Raw genomic sequence first — 12,680 nt, forward strand, 5'->3', positions numbered from 1 at the left:
AAATCGTCCAAATGCCTCTCTCTTCTCTTTCACTAATAATCTTACTTCTTCATCCCACCACTCACTACCCTTTTTAATCAACCCACCTCTCACTCTTCTCATGCCACAAGCATCTTTTGCGCAATCCATCACTGATTCCCTAAATACATCCCATTCCTCCCCCACTCCCCTTACTTCCATTGTTCTCACCTTTTTCCATTCTGTACGCAGTCTCTCCTGGTATTTCCTCACACAAGTCTCCTTCCCATGCTCACTTACTCTCACCACCCTCTTCACCCCAACATTCACTCTTCTTATATATATATATATATATATATATATATATATATATATATATATATATATATATACCGACTTCCGCCTGCTTGAGGTTCCACCGCGACTGAAGTAATGTTTGTCGAGGCTGAATCATCGTCATCTGAGGAAACACAATACAGTCATGAAGGAATGTCTTGCTTCAGAGGAGTCCATCTGTCTCTGCTCCTGTGTGTAGCGCACCCTTACGTTGCTGGAGCCCCTGTTGTATGATAAAGACTCTCTCAGTATGTATATAATACAACAGTATTTTCAGTCATCCTTCTTGAATAGCACACCTGAAAGCTATCAACATTGTAACACAGGCATCATGTCAGGATATGTCACATCTCTAATATCATCTGTCCATTATATATAGACCCACTGAATATATAATCGTGTCTAATAATGTCGTACTATTCGTATGGTCAATTGGTCATCACACACCAGTATAAGTTACACTACTGCTTCCCTATATGTCATTATCGGAGTCTTAACCAAGTTGTATAACAAAATTTGCCAATCTTTGTGCATACTGCACCATGCACGTTCTCTGGGTTATACCACAGGAATAACAAGTACAATAACAAAGGAAACTCACCAAACTAAACTTTATATAATTGTTTCTTCGCCGACCAGGCTGTTACAGATGTCCGCCCTGGCCACATGATCATCCACCTCCCCCGCCACACAACGGATGACGTAACCTGCCCGGGTGTAGGTCAGTATACTCTATATCCTGCATGATCTTGACACCTCCCGCCCCACGTATGGTTGAGGTTGAGACAGGCCTAATCACCTGTATCATGGCCATAGTTTGCTCCATGCTTATTTGGCTTGTTTTCTGGGAGGAATTATCAATTGGCTACGTCACTGTTGCACTGGATGCAGATGCCAACACTTGATGTTGATGCTTAACCAAATGTCTCTGACATGATTTTCTGATATATCCATAAAGTATATGCATATGTATATACGTATAGTCTCTATACTTGCATTGATATTGGGAGAAAGTAACATGAAACTTAAGTGAAAAATGAAAGTAAAAAAGTTTACTTAGCACCTGTGAGGGGCGGGTCGCCTGACCACTAGCCACGTACTATCTCCCACCGAGGTGAGGAGTTCTCAAGGTATCTCGTGGAGATACAGGCTGCTTGAGGTTGACGGTGGCGTGGGAGACACGAAGACAGCAGCAGCAACAACACGACCACGAGAAACCACATCCGCCAATACTTTGACCAGAGAGAAACAGGCCAAGAGTCGTCGTCTGGCAACACCGCTGCCCGACCAACACACACATGGCCACACGTGAGGATTTACAATGATTCTCGTCATCATAATTAATATTGTCTACCGCGTTACTTGTTAACACAAGACGATTGTACCCTGCATCATGAGTCCTCCTGTAAGTTACTTGTTAACGGAAGACTACTGTATCCTGCATCCATATCCATATGATGTTTTGTCTTGGCTTTGGGTATTTCATATCTGTATGATAATTTGTTCTTTTTTGTAAGCTAGTTTATATATATATATATATATATATATATATATATATATATATATATATATATATATATATATATATATATATATATGGATTGAACCAGGCCATGTGAAGCGTCTGGGGTAAACCATGGAAAGTTTTGTGGGGCCTGGATGTAGAAAGGGAGCTGTGGTTTCGGTCCATTACACATGACAGCTAGAGACTGAGTGTGGACGATTGTGGCCTTTGTTGTCTGTTCCTGGTGCTGCCTCGCTGGTGGGGGTGAGGGGGGAATGCTATTTCGTGTGTGGCGGGATGGCGACGGGAATGGATGAAGGCAGCAAGTATGGATATGTACTTGTGTATACATGTATATGTATATGTATGTATATTTGCGCGTGTGGGCCTTTATATATATTGATGTGTATATGGGTGGGTTGGGCCACTCCTCGTCTGTTTCCTTGCGCTACCTCGCTAACGCGGGAGACGGCTGTCAGGTATAATGATGATTATATATATATATATATATATATATATATATATATATATATATATATATATATATATATATATATATATATATAATTACCCCTAGGGATAGGGGAGAAAGAATAGAAGACGACAAAAAGGGGCAGGAGAGGTTGACTGGAAATCCTCCCTTCCTGTATTACTTTCCAAAAGGAGGAACAGAAATAGGAGCCAAGTTAGGAATGTTCCCTCAAAGGCTCTGTCATCTGTTCTTGAAGCTACCTTGCTCACGCAGGAATTGGCGAGCATGTATGATTAAAAGAAAATCTCGGTGCAACATCGTGGAATCCTGTGTTGTTAATTGTGTCTGTGTGTAAGTTAAGTCAAGAGCTAACGCACTGAGCACAACGGTACGACCCGTGGATGTGACAGTGTGGAGTTACGACTCGTGGGTGTTACAGTGTCGCTAGGTGTAACAGTATGGAAGTAAGACCACTGGGTGTGACAGTGTGAAGGTACGACCCGTGGGTGACAGTGTGGAGCTACGACCCGTGGGTGTGACAGTGTGGAGGTACGACTCGAGGATGTTAGTGTGGCTGGGTGTGACAGTATGGAGGTAAGACCCCTGGGTGTGACAGTGTGGACATACGACTCGTGGGTGTGACAGTATGGAGGTACGACCCGTGGGTGACATTATGGAGGTACGACTCGTGGGTGTTGCAGTGTTTGTATACGACCCATGGGTGTAACGGTGTGGAGGTACGACCTATGGGTTTGACAATGGAGGTACGACCCACTGGCGTGACTTTGTGGAGGTACGACCAAGGGTGACAGCATGGAAGCATGACCCGTCGGAGTGACTGTGGAGGTACGACCTGTGGGTATGACAGTGTGAAGGTACGGCCTGTGGGTGTGAGTGAGGAAGTATAACTCGTGGGTGAGAAGATACGACCCGTGGATGTGACTGTGAAACTAATGTGCAACCCGTGGATGGAGTGGAGGTACGACCCATTGGTGTGAGTTTAGATGTACGACCTGCGGGTGACAGTGTGGAGTTACGACCCGCTGGTGTGACAGTCTGGAGATACAACCCATGGATGTGACGAGTTACGACCCTTAGGTGTGACGAGATACGACCCGGGGTGTGACATTGTGGAGGTACGACCCTTGGGTGTGTCATTGTGGAGGTAGACTCGTGAATCTGTCAGTGTGGAGGTACGACCCCTGGATGTGCCAGTGTGGAGGTACCCTTGGGTGTGTCAGTGTGGAGGTACGACCCGTGGATGTGTCAGTGTGGAGGTACGACCCGTGGATGTGTCAGTGTGGAGGTACGACCCTTGGGTGTGTCAGTGTGGAGGTACGACCCGTGGATGTGTCAGTGTGGAGGTACGACCCATGGATGTGTCAGTGTGGAGGTACGACCCGTGGATGTGTCAGTGTGGAGGTACGACCCTTGGGTGTGTCAGTGTGGAGGTACGACGGTGGATGTGTCAGTGTGGAGGTACGACCCGTGATGTGTCAGTGTGGAGGTATGACCCGTGGATGTGTCAGTTTGGAGGTACGACCCGTAGATGTGTCAGTGTGGAGGTACGACCCGTGGATGTGCCAGTGTAGAGGTACGACCCGTGGATGTGTCAGTGTGGAGGTACGACCCTTGGGTGAGTCACTGTGGAGGTACGACCCGTGGATGCATCAGTGTGGAGGTACGACCCGTGGATGTGTCAGTGTGGAGGTACGACCCGTGATGTGTCAGTGTGGAGGTACGACCCGTGATGTGTCAGTGTGGAGGTACGACCCGTGGATGTGTCAGTGTGGAGGTACGACCCGTGGATGTGTCAGTGTGGAGGTACGACCCGTGGATGTGTCAGTGTGGAGGTACGACCCGTGGATGTGTCAGTGTGGAGGTACGACCCGTGGATGTGTCAGTGTGGAGGTACGACCCGTGGATGTGTCAGTGTGGAGGTACGACCCGTGGATGTGTCAGTGTGGAGGTACGACCCGTGGATGTGTCAGTGTGGAGGTACGACCCGTGGATGTGTCAGTGTGGAGGTACGACCCGTGGATGTGTCAGTGTGGAGGTACGACCCGTGGATGTGTCAGTGTGGAGGTACGACCCGTGGATGTGTCAGTGTGGAGGTACGACCCGTGGATGTGTCAGTGTGGAGGTACGACCCGTGGATGTGTCAGTGTGGAGGTACGACCCGTGGATGTGTCAGTGTGGAGGTACGACCCGTGGATGTGTCAGTGTGGAGGTACGACCCGTGGATGTGTCAGTGTGGAGGTACGACCCGTGATGTGTCAGTGTGGAGGTACGACCCGTGGATGTGTCAGTGTGGAGGTACGACCCGTGGATGTGTCAGTGTGGAGGTACGACCCGTGGATGTGTCAGTGTGGAGGTACGACCCGTGGATGTGTCAGTGTGGAGGTACGACCCGTGGATGTGTCAGTGTGGAGGTACGACCCGTGGATGTGTCAGTGTGGAGGTACGACCCGTGGATGTGTCAGTGTGGAGGTACGACCCGTGGATGTGTCAGTGTGGAGGTACGACCCGTGGATGTGTCAGTGTGGAGGTACGACCCGTGGATGTGTCAGTGTGGAGGTACGACCCGTGGATGTGTCAGTGTGGAGGTACGACCCGTGGATGTGTCAGTGTGGAGGTACGACCCGTGGATGTGTCAGTGTGGAGGTACGACCCGTGGATGTGTCAGTGTGGAGGTACGACCCGTGGATGTGTCAGTGTGGAGGTACGACCCGTGGATGTGTCAGTGTGGAGGTACGACCCGTGGATGTGTCAGTGTGGAGGTACGACCCGTGGATGTGTCAGTGTGGAGGTACGACCCGTGGATTGTGTCAGTGGGGGGGTACGACACCCGTGGGATGTGTCAGTGTGGAGGTACGACCCGTGGATTGTGTCAGTGTGGAGGTACGACCCTGCGATGTGTCAGTGTATAGGTACGACCCTGGGTGTAACAGTGTGGAGGTACGACCCGTGGATGTGATCTGTGTGTGAGGTGTACGTACCCGTGGATGTGACAGTATGGAGGTACGACCCGTGGGTGTAACAGTATGGAGGTACGACCCGTGGGTGTGAGTGTGGAGGTACGACCCATGGATGTGACTGTATGAAGGTAGGACCCTTGGCAGAGACAATGAAGGTACGACCCGACGATGACGGTGAGTACGACCCGTTGGATGTGAAGTTGGAGGTACGACCCGTGATGTGTAACATATGTGGAGGTACGACCGTGGATGTGTCAGTGTGGCGGTATGACCCATGGGTGTGACAGTGTGAAGGTACGACCTGTGGGTATGATAGTTTGAAGGTATGACTCGTGGGTGTGACAGTGGAGGTACGACCCGTGAGTTTACGTCAGGTGAAGGTACGACCCGTGAGTGTAAGTGGAGGTACGACCCGCGGATGTGACTGTGGAGTATGATCCGTTGGTGTGAGAATGGAAGTACGACCCAGTGGAATGTTCATGTGAGGACGACCCGTGGGTGTGACAGTGTGAAGGTACGACCCGTGAGTTTAACAGTATGAAGGTACGACCCATGAGTGTAATAGTATGAAGGTACGACCCGTGAGTGTAACAGTATTAAGGTACGACCCCTAAGTGTAACAGTATGAAAGTACGACACATGGGTGTGACATTGTAAACGTACGACCCGTGGGTGTAACAGTATGAAGGTACGACCCGTGGGTGTAACAGTATGAAGGTACGACCCGTGGGTGTAACAATATGAAGGCACGACCCGTGAGTGTAACAGAATGAAGGTACAACCCGTGGGTGTGACAGTGTGAAGTATGACCGTGGTGTTCAGTGAAGGTACCGACACATGGTGTACAGTGTGAAGGCACGACCCGTGAGTATAACAGTATGAGGGTACGACACATGGGTGTGAGTGGGAAGGTACGACCCGTGAGTGTAACAATATGAAGGTACGACACATGGGTGTGACAGTGTGAAGGTATGACCCGTGGGTGTGTCAGTGTGAAGGTACGACACATGGGTGTGACAGTGTGAAGGCACGACCCGTGAGTATAACAGTATGAGGGTACGACACATGGGTGTGAGTGGGAAGGTACGACCCGTGAGTGTAACAATATGAAGGTACGACACATGGGTGTGACAGTGTGAAGGTACGACCCGTGGGTGTGTCAGTTTGAAGGTACGACACATGGGTGTGACAGTGTGAAGGCACGACCCGTGAGTATAACAGTATGAGGGTACGACACATGGGTGTGAGTGGGAAGGTACGACCCGTGAGTGCAACAATATGAAGGTACGACACATGGGTGTGACAGTGTGAAGGTACGACCCGTGGGTGTGTCAGTGTGAAAGTCAACTTGATTCATAAAAAGGTCAGGTCAAAGACAGTGTATGGGGCTGGTTGGCCATATGTCTGATGATCTGTATGTGGACACACACACAAGACACACCCAGTGCTGGCCTGATACACTCTCACGAAACACAGTGCCCCCTGGAGGGCGTTACTAGCTGCCGTTGTAACCGAAGCTGTCACCAAGTCTACCATTACTCGCTTCTCAACCTTCTCTTCCTCAATATTGTCATGATTTTACAGCCTAGTGATTGGTTGAATGTGAAGCGGTTCCACTGCACTTCGTGGTGGATGAAGCCTCTGTTAGCTTGGCTCGCCATACAACATTTCCACAACTTGACCTTCGATGTACCAAAATGAATATACCCGATTTTCTTCACTAATAACAAGAGCTTCTCCACGATTTACTCTCCACATGGATGGATGGATGATGCATGCGTCAGTCGTCATGATATTCTGTCTTAAACTTCCACCCTGACGCGCCAACACGACTCCACAAGCCACAAACATAAACATAAGACAATTATCGTGTGCTGGCTTTACCTGAAGTAAGTTTATAGTCACGTTACGTCCTCACGGGTCACACCGCTCTGTTATTATCAAGGATTGTACCGTCATGTTCAAGGGTCGTACCGTCGTGTTCAAGGGTCGTACCGTCGTGCTCAATGATCGTACCGCCGTGCTTAAGGATCGTACCGTCGTGTTCAAGGGTCGTACCGTCGTGTTCAAGGATCGTACCGTCGTGTTTAAGGATCGTACTTTCGTACTCAAGGGTCGTACCGTTGTGCTTAAGGGTCGTACCGTCGTGTTCAAGGATCGTACTGTTGTGCTCAAGGATCGTACCGTCGTGTTCGAGGATCGTACTGTCGTGCTCTAGGATCGTACCGTCGTGTTCAAGGATCGTACCGTCGTGTTTAAGGATCGTACCGTCGTGTTTAAGGATCGTACTTTCGTGCTCAAGGGTCGTACCGTTGTGCTCAAGGATCGTACCGTCGTGTTCAAGGATCGTACCGTCGTGTTCAAGGGTCGTACTGTCGTGTTTAAGGATCGTACTGTTGTGCTCAAGGATCGTACCGTCGTGTTCGAGGATCGTACTGTCGTGCTCTAGGATCGTACCGTCGTGTTCAAGGATCGTACCGTCGTGTTTAAGGATCGTACTGTCGTGCTCAAGGATCGTACCGTCGTGTTCAAGGATCGTACCGTCGTGTTTAAGGATCGTACTGTTGTGCTCAAGGATCGTACCGTCGTGTTCAAGAGTCGTACCGTCGTGTTCAAGGGTCGTACTGTCGTGCTCAAGGATCGTACTGTCGTACTCAAGGATCGTACCGTCGTGTTCAAGGGTCGTACCACTGTGCTCAAGGGTCTTACCGTCGTGTTCAAGGGTCTTAATGTCGTGCTCAAGGATCGTACTGTCGTGTTCAAGGATCGTACCGTCGTGTTCAAGGGTTGTACCGTCGTGCTCAAGGATCGTACCGTCGTGTTTCAATGGTCGCACCGTCGTGTTCAAGGGTCGCATCGTTGTGTTCAAGGTTCGTATCGTCGTGTTCAAGGATCGTACCGTCATGTTCAAGGATCGCACCGTCGTGTTCAAGAATCGCACCGTCGTGTTCAAGGGTCGCACCGACATGCTCAAGGATAGTACCGTCGTGTTCAAGGGTCGTATTGTCGTGATCAAGGATCGTACTGTCGTGTTCAAGGATCGTACCGTCGTGTTCAAGGATCTTACCGTCGTGCTCAAGGATCGTACCGTCGTGTTCAAGGGTCGCACCGTCGTGTTCAAGGGTCGCACCATCGTGTTCAAGGATCGCACCGTCGTGTTCAAGAATCGCACCGTCGAGTTCAAGGATCGCACCGTCGTGTTCAAGGATCGCACCTTCATGTTCAAGGATCGCACCGTCGTGTTCAAGGATCGCACCTTCATGTTCAAGGATCGCACCTTCATGTTCAAGGATCGCACCTTCATGTTCAAGGATCGCACCGTCGTGTTCAAGGATCGCACCTTCATGTTCAAGGATCGCACCGTCATGTTCAAGGATCGCACCGTCATGTTCAAGGATCGCACCTTCATGTTCAAGGATCGCACCTTCATGTTCAAGGATCGCACCGTCATGTTCAAGGATCGCACCGTCATGTTCAAGGATCGCACCGTCATGTTCAAGGATCGCACCTTCATGTTCAAGGATCGCACCGTCATGTTCAAGGATCGCACCGTCATGTTCAAGGATCGCACCTTCATGTTCAAGGATCGCACCTTCATGTTCAAGGATCGCACCGTCATGTTCAAGGATCGCACCGTCATGTTCAAGGATCGCACCTTCATGTTCAAGGATCGCAACGCACCTTCATGTAAGGATCACTAGTCAGGATCGCACCGTCGTGTTCAAGGATCGCACCGTCATGTTCAAGGATCGCACCGTCTGTTCAAGGATCGCACCTTCATGTTCAAGGATCGCACCGTCATGTTCAAGACGACTCATGTTCAAGATCGCACCTTCATGTTCAAGGATCGCACCGTCATGTTCAAGGATCGCACCTTCATGTTCAAGGATCGCACCGTCATGTTCAAGGATCGCACCTTCATGTTCAAGGATCGCACCTTCATGTTCAAGGATCGCACCGTCGTGTTCAAGGATCGCACCTTCATGTTCAAGGATCGCACCTCATGTTCAAGGATCGCACCTTCATGTTCAAGACGCACCTCGTCAAGGACACCTTCATGTTCAAGGATCGCACCGTCGTTCAAGGATCGCACCTCATGTTCAAGGATCGCACCGTCGTGTTCAAGGATCGCACCTTCATGTTCAAGGATCGCACCGTTCATGTTCAAGGATCGCACCGTCGTGTTCAAGGATCGCACCTTCATGTTCAAGGATCGCACCTTCATGTTCAAGGATCGCACCGTCATGTTCAAGGATCGCACCTTCATGTTCAAGGATCGCACCGTCAGTGTTCAAGGATCGCACCTTCATGTTCAAGGATCGCACCGTCGTGTTCAAGGATCGCACCGTCGTGTTCAAGGATCGCACCTTCATGTTCAAGGATCGCACCTCAGTGTTCAAGGATCGCACCTTCATGTTCAAGGATCGCACCTTCATGTTCAAGGATCGCACCGTCGTGTTCAAGGATCGCACCTTCATGTTCAAGGATCGCACCGTCATGTTCAAGGATCGCACCTTCATGTTCAAGGATCGCACCGTCGTGTTCAAGGATCGCACCTTCATGTTCAAGGATCGCACCGTCGTGTTCAAGGATCGCACCTTCATGTTCAAGGATCGCACCGTCGTGTTCAAGGATCGCACCGTCGTGTTCAAGGATCGCACCTTCATGTTCAAGGATCGCACCTTCATGTTCAAGGATCGCACCTTCATGTTCAAGGATCGCACCTTCATGTTCAAGGATCGCACCGTCGTGTTCAAGGATCGCACCTTCATGTTCAAGGATCGCACCGTCGTGTTCAAGGATCGCACCTTCATGTTCAAGGATCGCACCGTCGTGTTCAAGGATCGCACCTTCATGTTCAAGGATCGCACCGTCGTGTTCAAGGATCGCACCTTCATGTTCAAGGATCGCACCGTCATGTTCAAGGATCGCACCGTCGTGTTCAAGGATCGCACCTTCATGTTCAAGGATCGCACCTTCATGTTCAAGGATCGCACCGTCGTGTTCAAGGATCGCACCTTCATGTTCAAGGATCGCACCGTCGTGTTCAAGGATCGCACCTTCATGTTCAAGGATCGCACCGTCGTGTTCAAGGATCGCACCTTCATGTTCAAGGATCGCACCGTCGTGTTCAAGGATCGCACCTTCATGTTCAAGGATCGCACCTTCATGTTCAAGGATCGCACCGTCGTGTTCAAGGATCGCACCTTCATGTTCAAGGATCGCACCTTCATGTTCAAGGATCGCACCTTCATGTTCAAGGATCGCACCTTCATGTTCAAGGATCGCACCTTCATGTTCAAGGATCGCACCTTCATGTTCAAGGATCGCACCGTCGTGTTCAAGGATCGCACCTTCATGTTCAAGGATCGCACCGTCGTGTTCAAGGATCGCACCTTCATGTTCAAGGATCGCACCGTCGTGTTCAAGGATCGCACCTTCATGTTCAAGGATCGCACCGTCGTGTTCAAGGATCGCACCTTCATGTTCAAGGATCGCACCGTCGTGTTCAAGGATCGCACCTTCATGTTCAAGGATCGCACCTTCATGTTCAAGGATCGCACCGTCGTGTTCAAGGATCGCACCGTCATGTTCAAGGATCGCACCGTCGTGTTCAAGGATCGCACCTTCATGTTCAAGGATCGCACCGTCGTGTTCAAGGATCGCACCTTCATGTTCAAGGATCGCACCTTCATGTTCAAGGATCGCACCGTCGTGTTCAAGGATCGCACCTTCATGTTCAAGGATCGCACCGTCGTGTTCAAGGATCGCACCTTCATGTTCAAGGATCGCACCGTCGTGTTCAAGGATCGCACCTTCATGTTCAAGGATCGCACCGTCGTGTTCAAGGATCGCACCTTCATGTTCAAGGATCGCACCTTCATGTTCAAGGATCGCACCGTCGTGTTCAAGGATCGCACCTTCATGTTCAAGGATCGCACCGTCGTGTTCAAGGATCGCACCTTCATGTTCAAGGATCGCACCTTCATGTTCAAGGATCGCACCGTCGTGTTCAAGGATCGCACCTTCATGTTCAAGGATCGCACCGTCGTGTTCAAGGATCGCACCTTCATGTTCAAGGATCGCACCGTCGTGTTCAAGGATCGCACCTTCATGTTCAAGGATCGCACCGTCGTGTTCAAGGATCGCACCTTCATGTTCAAGGATCGCACCTTCATGTTCAAGGATCGCACCGTCGTGTTCAAGGATCGCACCTTCATGTTCAAGGATCGTACCGTCGTGTTCAAGGATCGCACCTTCATGTTCAAGGATCGTACCGTCGTGTTCAAGGATCGCATTGTCGTGTTCAAATGGCGTGTAATTATAGGATGCCATGCCATCTACACCAACCTAACAACATCTTTAGCAACATAATCTAGTTACGTGGACGTGGGGAGGACTGTGGCTGAACCTCCCTACGTCATCATTAGGTCCAGCCAATAGGGAAGCGTCTTGCATACTCTCCACCTGACCTCTGGTTACCACCGTTTCATGCCAGGTGTCACAGTGCATCGTCCCGATCCCCCCCTCACACACTACTCGACCCGCAGCTTGAGCGATGTTAAATGATCCAGTATTCAAGTCTTTGGCACTCTGAGCGATGTTAAATGACCCAGTATTCAAGTCTTTGGTACTCTGAGCGATGTTAAATGATCCAGTATTCAAATCTTCGGCACTCTGAGCGATGTTAAATGATCCAGTATTCATGTCTTCGGCACTCTGAGCGATGTTAAATGATCCAGTATTCAAGTCTTCGGCACTCTGAGCGATGTTAAATGATCCAGTATTCAAATCTTCGGCACTCTGAGCGGTGTTAAATGATCCAGTATTCAAATCTTCGGCACTCTGAGCGGTGTTAAATGATCCAGTATTCAAATCTTCGGCACTCTGAGCGGTGTTAAATGATCCAGTATTCAAGTCTTCGGCACTCTGAGCGGTGTTAAATGATCCAGTATTCAAATCTTCGGCACTCTGAGCGGTGTTAAATGATCCAGTATTCAAATCTTCGGCACTCTGAGTGGTGGTTGCCAATGCGACCATTCTTCTCTTCGTTTTCCAAAGACTGTTTGACCCTATACGGTCGCCTCTGCTGGTTCACCGAAGCCCTATACGGTCGCCTCTGCTGGTTCACCGAAGCCCTATACGGTCGCCTCTGCTGGTTCACTGAAGCCCTATACGGTCGCCTCTGATGGTTCACTGAAGCCCTATACGGTCGCCTCTGCTGGTTCGCCGAAGCCCTATACGGTCGCCTCTGCTGGTTCACTGAAGCCTTATACGGTCGCCTCTGCTGGTTCACCGAAGCCCTATACGGTCGCCTCTGCTGGTTCACTGAAGCCTTATACGGTCGCCTCTGCTGGTTCACCGAAGCCCTATACGGTCGCCTCTGCTGGTTCACTGAAGCCTCATACGGTCGCCTCTGCTGGTTCACCGA

At 50.1% G+C, this 12,680-nt stretch overlaps 1 protein-coding gene across 1 annotated transcript in view; it reads left to right on the forward strand.

The window, feature by feature from the left end:
* Positions 1-1,414: 1,414 nt before the first annotated feature.
* The window catches only part of LOC139766195 (peroxisomal N(1)-acetyl-spermine/spermidine oxidase-like), a 139,031-nt gene continuing 127,765 nt past the window's right edge, over positions 1,415-12,680 (forward strand). Inside the window, exon 1 of the mRNA XM_071694478.1 lies at positions 1,415-1,602. Within this exon, the coding sequence (XP_071550579.1) occupies positions 1,593-1,602 (10 nt within the window). The 5' untranslated portion in view covers positions 1,415-1,592. The remainder of the gene's footprint in view (positions 1,603-12,680) is intronic.

This window comes from Panulirus ornatus, chromosome 57, assembly GCF_036320965.1.
Source record: "Panulirus ornatus isolate Po-2019 chromosome 57, ASM3632096v1, whole genome shotgun sequence".
Classification (NCBI taxonomy): Eukaryota; Metazoa; Arthropoda; class Malacostraca; order Decapoda; family Palinuridae; genus Panulirus; species Panulirus ornatus.